At 41.3% G+C, this 20420-nt stretch overlaps 1 protein-coding gene and 1 long non-coding RNA gene across 5 annotated transcripts in view; one reads left to right on the forward strand and one right to left on the reverse strand.

The window, feature by feature from the left end:
• LOC138404331 (uncharacterized) overlaps positions 1–20420 on the forward strand; it is a 265328-nt gene that overhangs the window by 166375 nt on the left and 78533 nt on the right. The window lies entirely within an intron of this gene.
• Positions 1228–20420, reverse strand: part of Rbcn-3B (WD repeat-containing protein Rbcn-3B) — a 170873-nt gene continuing 151680 nt past the window's right edge. For all 4 annotated transcript variants that reach the window (XM_069507852.1, XM_069507850.1, XM_069507851.1 and 1 more), the window contains 14 exons: positions 18151–18314; positions 17293–17456; positions 16474–16620; positions 15788–15930; positions 14268–14379; positions 13561–13687; positions 10494–10635; positions 9143–9202; positions 6414–6599; positions 5491–5617; positions 4266–4443; positions 3544–3670; positions 3006–3176; positions 1228–1935 (listed from right to left, as the gene is read on the reverse strand). In XM_069507852.1, the coding sequence (XP_069363953.1) occupies positions 1763–1935; positions 3006–3176; positions 3544–3670; positions 4266–4443; positions 5491–5617; positions 6414–6599; positions 9143–9202; positions 10494–10635; positions 13561–13687; positions 14268–14379; positions 15788–15930; positions 16474–16620; positions 17293–17456; positions 18151–18314 (2021 nt within the window). In that variant the 3' untranslated portion in view covers positions 1228–1762. The remainder of the gene's footprint in view (positions 1936–3005; positions 3177–3543; positions 3671–4265; positions 4444–5490; positions 5618–6413; positions 6600–9142; positions 9203–10493; positions 10636–13560; positions 13688–14267; positions 14380–15787; positions 15931–16473; positions 16621–17292; positions 17457–18150; positions 18315–20420) is intronic.

Below are 20420 nucleotides of genomic sequence, written 5' to 3' on the forward strand. Positions count from 1 at the left end.
TGAGTTTTTTGTCTCTATCATTTGAATGGGATTACGTAACAGAGAGAGCGCTATACTAACTCCTTTCCGCAGATAGGTACCTACGTAATAAGTAAATAAGAAAGACTGCAAAAAGCTGGAATGTGCTAGATTCAAGTGTTGATTAAGGGCCAGTTGCATATCAGTCGGTTAAAGTTAAGTTACGATAACCGCTAAACGAACAAAGAAGCACGACTAAGGTGAATGGTAAAATTTTGGTCCAACGTTAACAAACCATGACTTGTGCTAACCATCTTGCTTTTATTGACGTTCAAAGTTTAACGGTAACAGTAACTATTAACTTTAACGGTTTCATATGCAACTGTCCCTAAGTTAGATAGGTTAAGGTACTTCATACATTATAGATTGGATTATTATTTAAAATACATAATAATTAATTGAATTAATAAAAATCGTGATTTTTTAAATTATTCTCTTAAATAATGATTTCTAGCCCCATAAACTACCGCTAAGTATACAAAAAATCACGTAATTTTTTTGCTACAGTCCAGGACCCTATTAGTAAGTAGTAGTAGTAAGTAGTAGTTTACGTAAGTTTAGATTTGCTTTAGTTATGTGTGTGAAGGTGAGACTTTAACAGTCAGATTACGAAATAATATGTTAGTTTCCCATACGTTACGTTAGTTAGGTTAGATCGATCGGGTTAATTTAGATTTTAGACAATAATAACTTAATTAGTATCTAAATAATTATGGGTATATTTGCGAACAAATTATTGTGTGGTTTATTGTTATGTACCTAATGAAGGTTATTTTTCAAGAGTTTATAGTTCGCGACAGGTCGAGATGGCAATCGGGGTAGGAGTCACGTACGATTACTTTCAGTTGGGTTACTTTCAATTAGATTACTTTCAGTTAGGTTACTTTCAGTTGGGTTACTTTCAGTTGGGTTACTTTCAATTAGATTACTTTCAGTTAGGTTACTTTCAGTTGGGTTACTTTCAGTTGGGTTACTTTCAATTAGATTACTTTCAGTTAGGTTACTTTCAGTTGGGTAACTTTCAGTTGGGTTACTTTCAATTAGATTACTTTCAGTTAGGTTACTTTCAGTTGGGTTACTTTCAGTTGGGTTACTTTCAATTAGATTACTTTCAGTTAGGTTACTTTCAGTTGGGTTACTTTCAATTAGATTACTTTCAGTTAGGTTACTTTCAGTTAGGTTACTTTCAGTTGGGTTACTTTCAGTTGGGTTACTTTCAATTAGATTACTTTCAGTTAGGTTACTTTCAGTTGGGTTACTTTCAGTTGGGTTACTTTCAATTAGATTACTTTCAGTTAGGTTACTTTCAGTTGGGTTACTTTCAGTTGGGTTACTTTTAATTAGATTACTTTCAAATAAATTACTTTCATTTAGGTAACTTTGAATTAGGTCATAAAAGGTTATGTCACGGTTAATTTACATTAACACACGGGTGGTAGATCGGGTTAAGTAGGTAAGTGGTAGTGGACCTCACTGCACTGTGCCGCCTTATCATGAGTCTGACGCATCACATAGACGGCCCCGCTGGGTTTTAGTGGGTATTCTGATTCCCATATACCCCCCAGAAGTAACATGGTGACCTCCCCCAAAAGGCTACTTTGAATTAGGTTACTTTGAGTTAGGTCTAGGTTAGCTGTTAGTTAAGTATAAGTTACTCGTAGGTTTTTTTTTAATCTTTTATTAACAGGCTTTTACATTTATATGTCAGCCTAAACTCGTAGGTTAAATACCTAGGTAACACAATCTACACGTTGAACCTAGTCTCGGAGCCGTCAGCCAGCATGAGCGTGACGGCGCGCGAGTTGGTCCACACGAGGCGCGCCAGCCGCGCGGGGTTGAGGCGCGCCACGTCCGCCATTGGCGCCGTGCTGTAGCATTTCACGCAGCGAGTCTGCGCCGCGCCCAACCCGAACATGCCTACAGACAAACAAACAAAAATGTTTACTTAATGCTAAAAAACCGACCAAGTGCGAGTCAGGCTCGCACAGAAGGTTCCGTACTACAGTCGTATTTTTTCGACATTTTGCACGATAATTCGAAAACTATGCAAAAAAATAAATAAAAATCTGTTTTAGAATGCACAGGTGAAGCCCTTTCATATGATACCCCACTTGATATAGTTATCTTACTTCTAATATTAAAAACCTTATTATTAGTTCATGACCACAATTTAATTTTTTTGTGTGATCTAACCCTAGATTCACGGTTTTCAGATTTTTCCCCTAAAGCCAGCTATAAGACCTACCTACCTGCCAAATTTCATGATTCTAGGTCAACGGGAAGTACCCTGTAGGTTTCTTGACAGACAGACAGACAACAAAGTAATCCTATAGGGTTCCGTTTTTCCTTTTGAGGAACGGAACCCTAAAAATCAGTGTGGAGATCAAAAGCAAATAAAAATCGGTCAAGTGCGAGTCGGACACACAGACACACGAAGGGCTCCGTACAGAAAATAACACTTTTCATTTAAATTTTCATGGCCGTTATTATTTGTTGTTACAGCGGCGATAGAAATACACATTCTACGTTCATTCATTCATAGCTGTAGCTACAATATATTTAGTACTTAGTACTTACTATTTACTAGTTTTGGAAGAAGGAAGGTGTCCGAAGAAAGTTCTATTAGAAAGTGTATTACTGCAAAAACAGAGCTAACCTAAGCAATAGCGTAACCTAAAGTAGAGTGCTGCCATCTATTGAATAGAAAAATCAACTCACCAGCAGTACTCTGCCAGAAGGAGTCTGTTGTCAGACGTGGCATAGGACACCAGGTAGTGGCCGTCGGGGCTGAAGGCACACCCGGTCACGGGGTCAGTGTGCGCGGCCAGTGACTGGCAGCGACCTGCTTGGCAATATTGCCGTAGGCCTGACTAGCTACAATATATTGAGTACTTACCATTTACTAGGTTTGGAAGAAGGAAGGTGTCAAGCAATAGCGCAACCTAAAGTAGAGTGGGGCCATCTGTCGAATGGACAAATCAACTCACCAGCAGTACTCTGCCAGAAGGAGAGTCTGTTGTCAGACGTGGCATAGGACACCAGGTAGCGGCCGTCGGGGCTGAAGGCACACGCGGTGACGGGGCCAGTGTGCGCGGCCAGTGACTGGCAGCGACCAGCGCGTAGCTCGTATATGGCCAGCTGGCCTGTGTGGCTGCCCACTGCAACGATATTGGCGTATTTAATGTATAAAATACTATCTGGTGCCCGCGACTTTGTCCGCGTAGATTTAGGTTTTTAAAAACTCTTTGATTTTCCGGGATTAAAAGTAGCACAAGTCACTCTCCAGGTATTCACAAAAATCACGTCGATGCGTTGCTCCGTTGCGACGTGATTGAAGGGACAAACCATCAAACACACAACACACTTTCGCATTTATAATTTGGGTAGTGATTTAGTACGGGTTGGTAAAAGTCTATGTTATTTCCTCATTTTTGTAATCAGTATTTTCTGTATTTACGTAATCAATTATTATCATCAGAAAGTGTACTAAAATTTGACTTATCACGAACCAAGAAAAATACCAACCTGCGATCCTCCTGGTGGCTGGGCAGTGTGAGACCTGGTTGTAGCGGCAGATGGCTGGAAACACTTCGTTGAGGCCCTTGCTCTTCAGGTGGGACTGGTCTACGCAGTGCAGGATAATGTCCATCACCTGGAGGTGAATTCATTTCGATGAATATTAACATGCTTTAGACGGAACTAGCGGAATGGCATCACTGTATTTCACTAATATTGTACTTAGTATATCAAATCTTTGAAAAGAGCTACCACCGAGTTTCTTGCTGGTTCTTCTCGGTAGGAAAGGCATTCCGAACCAGTGGTAGATGCAGCTGACGATTCAAAAATACTTGTAAAAGTTTAATAATTGAATAAAAATATTTTTTATTTATTTATTTATTTATTTATTTATTTATTCACTAGCTGATGCCCGCGACTTCGTACGCGTGGATTTAGGTTTTTAAAAATCCTGCGGGAACTCTCAAATTTACCGGGATAAAAAGTAGCCTATGTCCTTTCTCGGGTTGCAAGCTACCTCTGTACCAATTTTCGTCAAAATCGGTTGAACGATTGAGCCGTGAAAATCTAGCAGACAGACAGACAGACAGACACACTTTCGCATTTATAATATTAGTATGGGAGTATGGATTTACGCGATTCGAATGTTTTGAGCGGAAGATCGGCCTGTTACCACGTGAATTAGTACCCGCAAAAAATTTTACTCTACACTAGATCGTCTCATAACTTACTTCGACCAATAGTTCAGCGACCTCCGCATGCATCCTCTCAATGAGCAGCTCTATGCCCCGCAGCACCTCAGCTCGTCCCCTCTGGAGCGCTAGGGCCGCGGGCAGGGGCGGAGCACCCGCGGGGGCCGCGGCACAGCGAGCCACTTCACGAGCCATTGTTGTTATGAAAGCACCTGGCCTGGTGACAATGGGCAAAAACCGGTCAATTTTGTGAACACATTTTTTTGTTATGTAACCAAAAATTCAATTGTAATGGCAATCAGGCTATGAGGGGGGGGGGGGGGGGCACACCCGCACGTCACCGGGTTAGCGCGGAGGTTCTTCAGTTTTGAGGGTTGGGGCTCCCTCACAATGTCGCGCCATTTCCCTCTATTGGAGGCCGTTCGAACGGCTTTGCAGAAGGGCAATTATATGAATAATAAACTGCTTCATATAAAATGTTCGTGATGTTTTGAATTCGTGCCTACCGCGCGTCGTACGTGGCACGGCCCGCGCCCGCCACGTGTTAGCATTAATCTAAATACATTAAAGGAAAAGGTGACTGACTGACTGACTGATTGATCTATTAACGCACAGCTCAATCTACTGGACGGATCAGGCTGAAATTTGGCATGCAGATAGCTATCATGACGTGGGCATTAGCTAAGGAAGTATTTTTGAAAATTCAACCCCTAGTGGGTGAAATAGGGGTTTGAAGTTTGTGTAGTCCACGCGGACGAAGTCGCGGGCATCAGCTAGTCATGTATAACCCAACTCACCTAGCCGTAGCAATATGGGTAAGCGCGTGTCTGGCGGTGCGGCAGGAATCGTCCATACTAATATTATAAATGCGAAAATGTGTCTGTCTGTTTTTTTTATTTTTATAAAAAGAATATTAGCCAAGTTAATTGCTGATTAATATTCCCCTTTTCCCTCCAATTAAGCGTAAAGCTTGTGCTAGGAATAGGGGAATAGGTGCGACAATAGTGCAACGGGTGGGATTTGAACAGGGGACCTTCCGGTTTTCAGTCCGCTCCATTAACCGTTGAGCTATCGAGGCTCTGTCTGTCTGCTAGCTTTTTACGCCTCACCCGTTCAACCGATTTTGATTAAATCTGGTATAGAGATAGCTTGCGCCCCGAGAAAGGACATAGGTTACTTTTTATGCCGGAAAATTAAAAAGTTCCCACGGAATCCATGCGTACGAAATCGCGGGCGTCAACTAGTCATCTGTAACTCAACTCACCTAGCCGTAGCAATAAGGGTAAGCGCGTGTCTGGCGGTGCGGCAGGAGTCGGCTTGCGGAGTCAGCGGCAGGCCATACGTCATCGACGGCACCAGTTTATCCGCATCGGAGCACATTTCGAGGAGACCTGTACACAATAGTCAAGTTGACGGTTTCAACACAAAACAAATGTTTTAAACTTTTATACTTAGACAACCTGATATCAGTGGCGTGCAACTCATAGAGGCATAAAAGCGCTGCTTACCCAAGATATAGTTAACTCGGTTGAAATTCCTCAATGCTCATTATTCTTTGACTTGCTTACCCTGGCTTTAAACCCTATGCACGCCACTGCCTGATGTCATTATAAAGCACACGCTGCGTCGGCGAACTTCGTAACGCCTAACAGTCGATTCTTTTTCAGGCAATTTTTATTTTTTTCTCACAGTTTAAACAGTTTAATCACTAAAATAACCTGATATCACTGTGTTTGCAAAAAAATAGCAGAATAATAAAATACAGTGCGACAAAGCTTTTTTGGCGCGTGGCGATAATCGAAATTAACGTTGCCGTCAAGTGTCCCCTTTGTTCTTGTTTGAATAATCTAAGCCTTTGTTCTCCAACAGCGCCCCCCTGTCAAAGTGCAAATGGCCAACTTGTAACTTGAGTTTCCGTTTATTAAGTATTAAGGATCGATAAGGCCGCCTTTGCATGCTACAGCCATTAGATGAAGATCCTTGTATGTTCTTTTTTATGTTTACTTTATGTTGTGTGTGCAATAAATAAAGTAAGTAAAAAAAAAGTCATTCAAGTGCCAAAAGAGCCTTGTCGCACTGTAATCTGAATTTACAGGTTTGACATTGAATTTCAAATATGGCGGTGATCTTATTTTTTTTTTTTTTTTTTTTTTTAATATTGGCGCTAGGGTTGTCACTAGTACTCACCGAGCAACACTTGGCTGACGTCAAGATACGGCTCCCAGACTGCGAACCCACGGCCCAGCAAGTCCACAGCCGCGCGACGAAGAGGCGTGTGTGAGGGCAGGCGGGGCGAGCCAGCGGCTAGCAGCAAGTGTGTTAACGCCAGGGCTGTCAACCGAGCTAGGTTGTTGGAGGCGCTTAGTGTGAACCCTGGAACAAAACATAATAAAATGAAAAAAAAAAACCCGTCGTGTATATTACCGTTCACTATAACTTGACCCCTGCCGTCATTTTGGCACCATTGCGTTGTTTGCTGTATTGTTTAGAACTTTGTTACATAATATCCTAACAATAACCTAGTTCAAATCACTGGCGCAGCAAACCGTCCTCGAAGACTAAGTCATTAGGTCATGAGTCCAGCGCACTGTCTGCAAGAAATTAAGGTATAAACTAAGTGAGAGATGTGAAGGGGTCATTCTGTCGTCACACCTCGACGCCAGTGGCGTGCACAGGAGTTCAAGCCAGGGTATGCATTTTGGTATGAACTTATTTTACGGCAGGTTATAATGAAAAATAAGCATTGATTTTTTACAATGAGGGTAAGCAGTGCGTTTATGCTTCTATGAGCTGCACGCCACTGCTCGACGCAGTCCTTGGTTAGGCGAGATTAGATCTAGGTAGGTAGTCATATTGTGAAAATCATGCGGACGTTAGGTTAGGTTAAAATGTAAGGATTTTGCAATAAATTTACAAGAAGTCTATCTTCGTTTCCTTCAAAAACTCTTCTGGTTGCCGCTTACGTAACTATTTAGGGTTTACTATTGTGTGATTTGCAATGGTGCCAATATAACGTCAGGGGTCAAGTTATAGTGTACCTACTGACATAGCATGATATGGCTTCGAGACAGATAAAAATATTGAATTTCAAATTGTAAGTACAAAAAAAAAATTGAGACAATTGGGTTTGCGATCATGAAAAATTTAGGTTTTTAGTTCTAAAGGATGATTCGATTTTTTTTTATACTTTAGAGTAAATAAAACTTTTTTATCTTTTTTTTAGTACAGAATAGGCATTAAGTAATTAGAAATTTTAAGCACAAGTACAAATTAGTGTATTTCCTATCAAGGAATAAACAAAGCTTGCAAAATATTAAGTAAGGCCGCGATTACACCTATAAGTTTTACTCACGTAAAGTAGCCTAGGTACGGAACAATTAATTGACAACAAATTTACGATGGTCAATCTATCTAAATAGTCAGTCAGCTTTATATATATGAGACGCGTAAGGTTGGAAGTTGGAATAAACTTAGGTTTACCTGGGTTCACTTAGTATTACCCAAGGTTGTTGGGTAATGTCCAAATAATAATGAAAAATAAGTTTCAATTCGGAGTTTACCCACTCATTTACTAACTCACCTAGGTGTATCCAATGCTTACTGGGTGATGTCAGATTAATTAATTAGAGACCCCCCAATATAGTGAGTGGTCTCTTCCGTCGGCCCGGTCGACGGAGCGCCGCCTCGCGGGGCACCTTTTTTCCGGGTGGTTTAAAAAGAAATAACCACGAAGGGGATGGCCCCTTCTAACCTAACCCATCCGAGTCGGAGTGCCCTAAGTCCTGAGCTCGCTTCGCTCGCTCTTGATAGTGGAAGCGGGGGGAGGAAAGAGTACCCCACTATGCAATGGAGCCATGCATTTCTTCCAAACCGAAAAAAAATAAATCTTTTTTATTCGAATAAACTTTTACAAGTACTTACGAATAGTCGGATGCATCTACCACTGGTTCGGAATGCCTTTCAAAGGAAAGGCATTCCGAAAAGGAAAAGGACACAATAGCTCTAAGAGCATAAACTTTGTCCAACCTAACATTATCCAGCCAGAGTTGAGTAGACCTAGATGAGTATGGGTAAACTCCGATATAAAATTTATTTTACTTATAGCTGATTCCTGCGACTTCGTCCGCGTGGATTTACGTTTTTTAAAATTCCGTGGGAACTCTTTGATTTTTCGGGATTGTTGTCGTTGCTTGGTACCTACAATCTTTAAAATATCCCCTTTCCAACAAAAAAAGAATGAATGAAATCGGACTACGCGTTAATGAATTACAACTCAGTATACATTTTAACTTTCGTCACCTCTCCTACGGGAACCATGCTGAATTTCGGGATAAAAAGTATCCTATATTCTTCCTCATAGTATGACCTCAAATCGTACCAAGTTTCATTGGAATCCATTCAGTAGTTTCAGCGTGATGCGCGGCCGTGATACAGACAGACAGACAGACAGACAGACAGACAGATAGACAGACAGACAAAAATGAAAAAAATTACAGTTTTGGGTTCAGTATCGATTATAGAGTGCCCTCGAAAAAAAAAATTCAAAATATCTTCAATGTACAGAATTTGACCTGTTACAGTTTTAGCGTTTAAACTACCGTGAGTGATTTCCATTATAAATACTATCTGTCCCGGCTTACTCACGTGTGTAGTCGACGTTAGTCAAAACCGCGGCGCGGGCGCGGACGGACTCCCTTGAAAAAGGACCCCGTATGGGTTCGAAACTAGTCGGGCTAACGTCGACTACACACGTGAGTAAGCCGGGACAGGTTGTTACAGTTTTATTATAAGTATTGATTATTCGAACTTTACCCAAAACGTTTGGGTAGTACTAAGTTAACCCGTGCAAACCTAGGGTTACTACATTTTGTAGCATTACTTGTAACATCTATACTACAGGTGTAAGTAACACTTACCTTCTACAATGGAACTCTTTCTACTGTCGCCATCTTTGCGTCGCTTGTTGCCAGCAGCACCTGCAATAGATGTACTTAATGTGTGTACCATAGCGAAGCTAACCAAAAGGAAATATCAAAATTCCACACAGAAGCGTGATAGCATAGTAAAAAAGCTGTGATAGCCTAGTGGTTAGGACGTCCGCCTTCTAATCGGAGGTCGGGGGTTCGATCCCGGGCTCGCACCTCTAACTTTTCGGAGTTATGTGCGTTTTAAGTAATTAAATATCACTTGCTTTAACGGTGAAGGAAAACATCGTGAGGAAACCTGCATGCCTGAGAGTTCTCCATAATGTTCTCAAAGTTGTGTGAAGTCTACCAATCCGCACATGGCCCAGCTTAGATTATGGCCAAAATCCTTCTCACTCTGAGAGGAGACCCGCGCTCTGTAGTGACCCAGCGATGGGTTAATCATCACCATAGCAAAACTAACCAAAAGGAAATATAAAAATTCTATACAAAAGCAAGCGCAACAAGTGTTATCAAGCAGGAATTGTTATTTATTACAGGAATTGTTCTACGGGATATATTCGAAGAGTGTGTCCAAGAACTTTTCGACCTGGTTCCTCCTTCACCTTTCTACTATCGTACCGCAAGGTATCTCCAAGGTCTGTACCCGTATATAGTCGAAGTTCCACGGATTTGCCTCCTCATTTCTAATTCAAATCGCTAGGATATGGAACCACCTTCCAGCACCAGTTTTACCCTCCAATTATAATATGGGTGCCTACAAGTCGAGAGAGAATAGGCATCTTCGAGGCAAGCGCCTATATTATATACTAGATGATTGCCACGACTTAGTCCGCGTGGATTTCGGTTTTTGAAAATCCCGTGGGAACTCTTTGATTTTCCGGGATAAAGAGTAGCCTGTGTCCTTCCCCGGGATGCAAGCTAACTCTGTACCAAATTTCATTAAAATCGGTTCAACGGATGAGCCGTGAAAAGCTAGCAGACAGACAGACAGACCCACTTTCGCGTTCTATACCTACTGTAGCAGTACTTAACTATGTTTTTCTCACAACTGGATTATTTTTTTAAGTAATTAATTAGTTAATACCTAATCGTTGCAGCTAGGCACTGAGGACAAACCTCTATGGTTTTTTCGGTGTTTTTAGACTAAGCTTTTTGAATTGTATTTTGATTTGATAATAAATAAATGAATAAAAAAATTATAATATTAGTATGGATTTAGATAAAGAATTCTTTCCAATAATTTTTTTCCTGCAATAAGACTGTGAGCAAGACAGGCCCCAAAACTGGTCGGTCTACTTTAAAAAATAATATGCAGAACCAGCTCAGAACATAACCTTACCTTCGCTGGCGATATCCTGCCCGAACTCGGCACCGATCACGCCCAGCAGTACAACCGAAGTGGTTTGCTTGCGCTTCAGCTCTGCTATGGACGAAGGCTTGCGAATCTGGTCTTCCTCTTCTTCCTCGAACTCTTCTTCTTGCTGTGAGAAAAAGAAAGAGTTAGGTAAGGTTAGGTCAGTTTATGCAGGTTAGTTGTTTTTAGGGTTCCGTACCTCAAAAGGAAAAAAGAAACCCTTATAGGATCACTTTGTTGTCTGTCTGTCTGTCCGTCGTGTCTGTCAAGAAACCTACATGGTACTTCCCGTTGACATAGAATCATGAAATTTGGCAGGTAGGTAGATCTTATAGCTGACATATTTGGGGAAAATCCGTTGCCTTTGTATATACTTTACGAGGTTTCGCGCGTTATTGGTTTTTTGGGTCAAGAAAAATTAAACTATTTCTAGTTATAAAGTTAATTATTTCAAGTTAAAAAGTTGGCGTAATATTTATTTACTTAACATGTTTTGGGCTCCGCATCTCAAAAGGGACAAAGGAACCTTATAGAATCACTCTATTGTCTGTTATACATAAAAACTATATGAGTACTTAGTAAAAGATATATTGCCGTCCATACATCAAGTTGGTATGTCGTTCGTGAATCGTGACTAGACGCCGTATTTTATGGCATTGACTTTTCTGTATTCTGATTTGTTCTGTACCTCAAAACGAAAAAAGGAACCCTTATAGGATCACTTTGTTGTCTGTCTGTCAAGAAACCTACAGGGTACTTCCCGTTGACCTAGAATCATGAAATTTGGCAGGTAGGTAGATCTTAGTTTAGTTTAGTTTTAGTTTAATATTCTTTATTGTACACCAAGAAATAAAAATAAAAAGACACAAAAAGAAATATGTAAAAGAAGAACATACAATCAGCGGCCTTATCGCTGTGAAGCGATCTCTACCAGGCAACTAGGTTGAAGAGGATTTAAGGGCTAGTGAAAACTGTTTAAGGTGTACGTAAGTTGTAAGATAATAATTATAATATAAGTAATATGTATATTAATAGGCACAGAAATGCCTTAATAATAATATATAGATAAAGATATACACAGGTACATATATAATACATAATATATATACATATATTAATATATAATATAGTGATAGATGAATAATAAATATACAACAATAATATTATGAGTAATATTGATGTTATAATTGTAGGATAATATATTTAATAATGTGTAATTACATAGAAGGGTTCTGACAGTTTAGATAGTGTTTATATACACGAGTCTTGAAAACGTTAAGAGACGGAGCTTGTCGTACCTGCTGAGGAAGGGCGTTCCATAGCCTGATTGCTGTAACAGTAAAGGAATCTGAATATAGCGCCGAGTTGTGTTTCGGGTAAGCAAGAATATCTATATTTGAGGAACGCTGAACGCGACCTAAGGAGCCAAAGGGTTTAAAACGTTCTTTCAGGTATATAGGAGAGCATGGGTCATTGAGAATGCCATAGAGACAGGCAAGAACGTGCGCATTCCGGCGATACCGAATATTGAGCCACCCTAGTTCGGAACGGAATTTTGAGATGTGATCGAACTTACGCAAACCAAATATATACCGAATGCATAGATTGAGTAGACGATCGAGTTTGTTCAGTAGCTCTTCTGTAAGGTCAGTGTAGCAAATGTCCGCATAATCTATAAGGGGGAGCAACAGAGAGTTAACAAGCACAAGTTTTGCCTTTGGGGGCAACATATTCTGCATCCGTTTAAGTGCGTGCATAGAAGCAAAAACCTTCCGACTAATTTCCCCAACGTGAAAAGACCAGGAGAGACCTTGCGAGATATAAAGCCCTAAGTTTTTGACCTGAGTGGTGTATGGTAGATTTAAGTTGTTAAAGATGACAGGAGGAAGTGAATTTAAGTCCAGTTTTGAAACTTGCCTAGGTCTACCAATTAACATAACCTGTGTTTTAGAGGGATTCACGAGGAGACCATGGTTTTCGGTCCAGATACGGATCGCCTCTAGATCTCTATTGAGTTTCAGAATGGAGTCTAGCGCATTTTCAGCATTGAATGAAATGTACAGCTGTAAGTCATCTGCATACAGGTGATAGGAGCTGAAATTTAAGATGGAGACTAATGTGTTGATGAATACTGAAAAAAGTAAAGGAGAGAGCACTCCGCCTTGGGGAACACCCATACTAGTGTCAGCCCATTCAGATGTAGCCTCCTCAGTACGAATACACTGCTTACGACCCCGAAGATATGAGAGAAACCATTCGCCTACAACCTGAGAGATATTGAAAGAGCGTAGTATTGCTAGTAATATGTCAGCTTACTTATGATCTTATAGCTGACATTTAGGGAAAATCCGTTGCTCCGTTGCGACATGTTTGAAGGACAAACCAACAAACCAATAAACCAACAAACAAACACACTTTCGCATTAATAGGGGTATAATCAGATAACCGGTGATTCGATGTTCCTTCCAAAAATTATTTTAGGGGTCATTAGGAAAATTCCTTTTATGTATACTACTAGCTTATGCTCGCGACTTCGTCCGCGTGGACTACACAAATTTTAAACCCCTATTTCATTCACTTAAGGGTTGAATTTTCAAAACACTTTCTTAGCGAATGCCTACGTCACAATAGCTATCTGCATGTCAAATTTCAGCTCGATCCGTCCAGTAGTGTGAGCTGTGCTTTGATAAATCACTTAGTCGGTCACCTTTTTCTTTTATATCTATTAATCAGATCTCCAGTGATTAGTTTTTCCTTCAAATAATTATTTTAGGGGTCATTAGGAATTCCTTTTATACATATATAAATATATATAAACTACTATAAACCTTTTATATTATGAAAGGTTGCCGTCCGCTGCGCCAGATCCTTCTTTCCACGCACATGCAAACTGTGGAACCAACTCCCTTCGGCGGTTTTCCCACTAGATTACAACCGGTTCCTCTAGTTCTGCAAATGTTTATGGGCGGCGGTAATCACTTAACATCAGGTGACCCGCCTGCTCGTTTGTTCGCTATCTCTATTTAAAAAAAATAAAAAAGTGTTTACTTACATCTCTAGAGTCTTTCTCGACGGGTTCCTTTTTCGCTGCGTTGGGGTTAATACTTTCTGTGTGCGTGTACAGGGGCAGGTATTGTGCCCAGTTGTCCACTAACGACTTGCGACCTTTAGGACCTAACCTGCAAAACCATAATTGGGTATTTGACTAAATCAAAAATAATATATTTCTCAGTGATTATTAAACAGAGGGTCTTCTAAAATACGTAAAATCCACGTCCTTTGTTGGTTGTAAGTGTAATAACCATTGTAAATTATCGATTAAACTAAAAAAGTACATCATCATGAAGTGACGTTACATTCTAGTATTTCATAGAATATCGCATACTAAGTGCGCGTTTTGACGTTTGATAAAAAGTGACTGATTTGACAAGTTGTCAAATACCGTATTAGACAAGTTAAATTATTTGATATGTCAACGCGTTGGCAGTCCCTCTGGTGCTGTAAATGTACCTAAGTATAATGCGGGACAGGTTGAGATGGCGATCCGGGAGGCAAGCGCGGGTGACGTGTGGGTGTGCGGGGTGTTCTAGTGAATAGGCATCTTCTAGGCAAGCGCGCTCCATCTTAGGCTGCATCATCACAACGCCACGTCCTATTGCAGTCAAGCGCTACTCTATAAATTACAGCAACACTTCTTATTTTTTTAATTTGTAAGTTTGCCAGTTAACAGGGCCGGTACAAATAAATAAATGAACTCACCTGCCCAGTTCAGCCAGCAATAAAGCCTGTGCAGCGTCACGGACTTCGAGGCAGTGGTGTTGCCACCTGCGAGCCAGCATCTCCACCTGAGGGCGCTTGAAGCTCTTTGCGCCTGTGACAACGTTTCAAACTTTCATACATCTGAACTATCCTCCCAATCTAAATATTTAAAAGGAAAAGGTGACTGGCTGACTGACTGACTGGTCTATCAACGCACAGCTCAAATTATTGGACGGATTGGGCTGAAGTTTGGCATGCAGATAGCTATTATGACGTAGGCATCCGCTAAGAAAGGGTTTTTGAAAATTCAAACCCTAATGGTACGATTACACCTAAGAGTACAGTGGCGAGTCAGTGTCCTCGGCCGAGTATTCGGTTGGTATAAACACTTAACGATTGCAATTTCGCCACAATTTCTGCCACAGCACTGTCTCGGCCGAGTGACATTTTACTGTGTCGCTTCATTACTCGGTAGGTGTAATCGTACCATGAGAAGGTGAAATAGGAGTTTGAAATTTGTGTAGTCCACGCGGACGAAGTCACGAGCATAAGCTAGTCTAAATATATAAAAGGAAAAGGTGACTTCGTGACTGACTGATCTATCAACGCACAGCTCAAACTACTGGACGGATCGGGCTGAAATTCGGCATGCAGATAGCTATTATGACGTAGGCATCCGCTAAGAAAGGTTTTTTGAAAATTCAACCCCTGAGGGGGTGAAATATATGTTTGAAATTGTGAAGTCCATGCGGACGATGTCGCGAGTATGACCTAGTCTAAATATATAAAAGATATATTATAAAAGACAAAAAATGTTTTTACTTATGTCCGTTATATACTTTGAAACCATCCAACCAATGTGCCCCAAACCGGTTTCATTAGAAAGGCAATAATGCGAAGATGGTTATAGACCACTAATTGCATTAGGAACATTTTTTTAGAAAACTGAAAAAAATCTATTTTTCAATTCTCCTACTTTACGACAGATGGCGCTCATCACCGATAGACTCGCGCGATAGTCCAATACATCCGCAAAGTATATTCGATCACAAGTCGAGTGATTCGGTGATCTTTCCAAAGGTTAAACGGGGGATGATGATCCGGGTAATCACGCGTCTGCGTGAGGTCCGACGCCGATTGTTACGCATTCGAGCGGGCTAAAATCCTTCTGACCCCTATCAAAAGAAAGATCCAACTTTAAATAACACAAACTGACCCGGGACCCCAAAGGGTGCCTGCCAGGCACCCTGCCTCTGCCTGCGGGGGACTCTTAACTCGTCTGTCAGAGGAAGTGTGCATTTTTTGATGGCATTTCACCATTTTCTTGAGGTCGTTCGTTAATCCATCGAACTAAACAATCGCAGAGCTTGGTGTAAGACACGCTGTTTGCATCACAAAAAAATACCCATATAATAGAAAAAAGTTATGCGGAAGGATCTGAACGCTTTATTACCACAAGAAAATCCATACATCCATCCATCCACTACTGCAAGACAAAGAGAATAACAAAATGAACTTACCAGCTGCCACAACTTTGTCCGGCAGCAATACACAGTGTAACGTAGCCAGCAAAGACCAGCCCTGCTTGATATGGGCTTGCTGCGCGGCCAACTGCTCCTCACGCTCTTCGTCGCCCGTCCAGGAGGCGGTGCGGGTTGTAGGTCTGGAATAAATACAATTTATGATAGTTAAATCCGTATCCAAACTAATATTGAGATAGAGAAAAATGGCCACAAAATATAGAATGTTTTTGCCATTTTTAGGGACCCTTATAGGATCACTTTGTTATCTGTCTGTTTGTCTATCCGTCTGTTTGTCTGTCAAAAAACCTACAGGGTACTTTCCGTTAACCAAGAATCATGAAATTTGGCACGTAAGTAGGCCTTATAGCAGACATTAGGGGAAAAATCTAAAAACCGTGAATTTGTGGTTACATCAAAAGATAAAAATTAAAATGTATTCATGAACAAATATTGCTATTTTTGACTTTCCAAGTAAGATTGCTATATCAAGTGGGGTATTATATGAAAGGGCTTTACCTGTACATTCTAAAATAGATTTTTATTTATTTTTAGGCATAATAGTTTTTGATTTATCCTGAAAAATGTCGATAAAATACGATTTAACCCTCAGTCCGCGAGTCTGACTCGCACTTGGCCGGTTTTTATCTATGATATACTACTTCTTTTCTTCTTTTTTTTTTCACCTGTGCAGTCTTCGAGCGACTTCCTGTTCAGGCACGAAGCTTGCGTTGCTCATGGACATCAGGGTATTGGCCAAAGCAACAATGGAAAGGAGATGGTTCGTGGTGAGGGTGGTGCTTAGTTCCCAGTGTAGCTTCGATGTGAATAATCTGTAAAGATAATAGAGACTAGTTTAGTTTAGAGAGTTTAGTTTTCAAGTCAAAGATATGATTTCTCCTTCTTCCTGACCTCATCCAACGCTAGTCAAAGGAATGATGTAATCTAAATATATAAAAGGAAAAGGTGACTGACTGACTGACTGATCTATCAACGCTCAGTTCAAACTACTAGACGGATTGGGCTGAAATTTGGCATGCAGTTAGCTATTATGATGTTAGACATCCGAGACAAGATTTTTGAAAATTCAAGCCTTAAGGCTCCCCCACACTGGCGCGTTATTATCGGTCGATAATATTGCATGCGTTATTGCGATATCTGTTTTCAGTACATTTTGTATTGGGATTGTCATGTAGTTACACACTGCTGCGATAATAACGCCGCAATGGAAGTAGGACGTATTATCTCAGCAGTGTGTAACTACATGACCATCCCAATACAAAATGTACTGAAAACAGATATCGCAATAACGCATGCGATATTATCGACCTATAATAACGCGGCTGTGTGAGGGAGCCTTTAAGGGGATAAAATAGGGGTTTGAAATGTATGTAGTCCACGCGGACGAAGTCGCGAGCATAAGCTAGTTTGTCTATAAGCCCAGGCTTCAGCCCAACCCCCAAGCCTGATGAGAAGCTCAACTGCGTCTATGAGCAAAATATTACCTGGTTAGTTTCTCCTGTCGCAACAGTTCAGCGGGGAGGTCAGAGGTCATTAGGACAGGGTCGTCAGGGGCCGACGCGCACGCCTCCGCCCAACCCCCAAGCCTGGTGGGAAGCTGGACTGCCATGTGACCGTGGCGGGATACCACCCCGAAACATACTGGCACCTGAAATTCACAATAGAAGATAATGTTAGAATATCATCATCATCATCAACCGATAGACGTCCACAACTGGACATAGGTCTCTTGTAGAGACTTCCACACGCCACGGTCTTGCGCTGCCTGAATCCAGCGGCTCCCTGCGACTCGTCTGATGTCGTCCGTCCACCTAGTGAGGGGTCTTCCAACACTGTGTCTTCCAGTGCGAGGTCGCCATTTCAGCACCTTGGGACCCCAACGTCTATCAGTTTTACGAACCATGTGCCCTGCCCATTGCCACTTCAGCTTCGCAACCCGTTGAGCTATGTCGGTTACTCTAGTTCTCCTACGGATCTCCTCATTTCTGATTTGATCACGTAGAGAAACTCCAAGCATAGCTCTCTCCATCGCCCGCTGAGTGACTCTGAGCTTTCTTATGAGGTCCATAGTTAGCGACCATGTTTTGGATCCATATGTCATCACTGGCAACACGCACTGTTCGAAGACTTTGGTCTTCAAGCACTGAGGAATTTTGGACAAGAAGACATCTCGAAGCCACCGAATCTAACTTGGTTAGGCAGCGTTCACGCTGCCTAACCGAGTTAGATTCGGTGGCTGACCTCTTTTTCGAAATTGGACCTCCCCAACTGGATTACTAAGTGATAAACTGGATTAATAAGTTTCTCTGGGTTAATCAGTGATAAAAGTAAATCTTCCTTACCATGGGTCGCAGTAGGCCGAGTTTGGACTCGCAGACCCTGTCCAGGTCCGGGTCAAGGCCCCAGGCGTGCAGCAAGGATATGAGGATCTGCGCGATTTCCATCGTGTGTGGTGGTTCAGCCAGCGACATGTCTCGTGGACGGTTACGCTTGGTTGGGGTTTCATCTGGAAGAAAGAGACACGTAGTTTAGCTTCAGTATCTGAACCATATAAAAAACCGGCCAAGTGGGAGTTAGGCTCGCGCAACGAGGGTTCCGTACTACAGTGGTATTTTTTCGTCATTTTGCACAATAAATCAAAAACTATAGGTACCTAATGCATACAAATAAATAAAAATCTGTTTTAGAATGCACAGGTAAAGTCCTTTTTTTTGTCATGAACACATTTTTTTTGTGTGATGTAACCATAAATTCACGGTTTTTGGATTTATTCCTTTACTTGGGATAGGGGTTCCTTTTTAGGGTGCCGCAGTTGAATGTGAATGACAGTTGACACAGCGCAAACATGGCGAGTGCGTTCTCAAAATTTTAATTTATTAATTTATTAGACAACTTAAAACTATCATTACAGGCTAACCTATGTTACTTAGTTAATTTATGCAATTACCTACCATCAATAAATCGTAGTCACGCTTAAAATGAAAGCTTATTTTATCAGTTTATTAAATCAACGCACAGACATGAACCACTCTTTTCTTATTCTACAATGAACCTAATTTAGGTATAATTAAATATATCTAGTATCATGTTATTGTGATCTTAATTCTGCAATCGATCGAGTGTGCCGTTCACTTCGGACAATGCTTTACATAAATTATGTATCGCCAAATAACATTACAAAAAGCTGTGATAGCCTAGTGGTTAGGACGTCCGCCTTCTAATCGGAGGTCGGGGGTTCGATCCCGGGCACGCACCTCTAACTTTTCGGAGTTATGTGCGTTTTAATTAATTAAATCTCACTTGCTTTAACGGTGAAGGAAAACATCGAGAGGAAACCTGCATGCCTGAGAGTTCTCCATAATGTTCTCAAAGGTGTGTGAAGTCTACCAATCCGCACATGGCCAGCGTGGTAGACTATAGCCAAATACCCTTCTCACTCTGAGAGGAGACCCGCGCTCTGTAGTGAGCCGGTGATGGGTCGATCATGATGATGATGATGAAATAACATTAGAGTTAACAGTTGAACTTCTGACGACCCTTCTGTCGCAGTGGTGAGCGCTGTGGTGTTGTAATAAGAGGTCCCAGTTCAATTCCCGGCTTGGGAAATATGAAAGAGGTCCCAGTTCAATTCCCGGCTTGGGAAATATGAAAGAGGTCCCAGTTCAATTCCCGGCTCAGGAAATATGAAAGAGATCCCGCTTCAATTCCCGGCTCGGGAAATATGAAAGAGGTCCCACTTCCCAAAATGGGCTACACAAAAAATATAGAACAAGAATGAAAACAAAGAAAGAAACCGAAACATTAGAATCACAGAAAGTGTTTGTTTGTTGGTTTGTCCTTCAATCACATCGCAACGGAGCAACGGATCGAGCAACGGATCGATAGCACTAAATATAATTTGACTAGCTGATGCCCGCGACTTTGTCCGCATGGAATTAGGTTTTTTAAAAATCCCGTGGGAACTCTTTCATGTTCCGGGATAAAAAGTAGCCTATGATACTCTCCAGGTCTTTTTCTATACCCATGCAAAAATCACGTCAATCCATTGCACCGTTGCAACGTGATTGAAGGACAAACCAACAAACCAACAAACAAACACACTTTCGCATTTATAATAAGGGTACTGTGGCCCTACCGCGGTTGTTTGACAGCTACAATGTCACGATCGCAATCATCTCTGATTGGTTAATGCTCGCTCACTATTGGCTACAATGCATTGTTGCAACAAGAATCGCACAAATTCAGCCAATCAGAACAATTGAGATTGTAATAATGATTGATGCAGGTTTTAGACAATCGCCCTACTGATTGGTTAATGCTTGCTCACTATTGGCTACAATGCATTGTTGCAACAAGAATCGCACAAATTCAGCCAATCAGAACAATTGAGATTGTAATAATGATTGATGCAGGTTTTAGACAATCGCCCTACAGATATATTTGATAATGAATGTATATAGGGCAGTAAAAGGCGGCTTTCTACGCCTAGCTCGCTACGGCCGCAAAGAGAATGTCGGGGCGCGGCCCTGCGGCCTTGGGCCTGGCTATTATGTTTGCAGCGCTCGATGACCGCTAGTTATAATTACTCGCCCATACTGGTCCTAACGTTTGT

This window comes from Maniola hyperantus, chromosome 27 (genome assembly GCF_902806685.2).
Source record: "Maniola hyperantus chromosome 27, iAphHyp1.2, whole genome shotgun sequence".
NCBI lineage: Eukaryota > Metazoa > Arthropoda > Insecta > Lepidoptera > Nymphalidae > Maniola > Maniola hyperantus.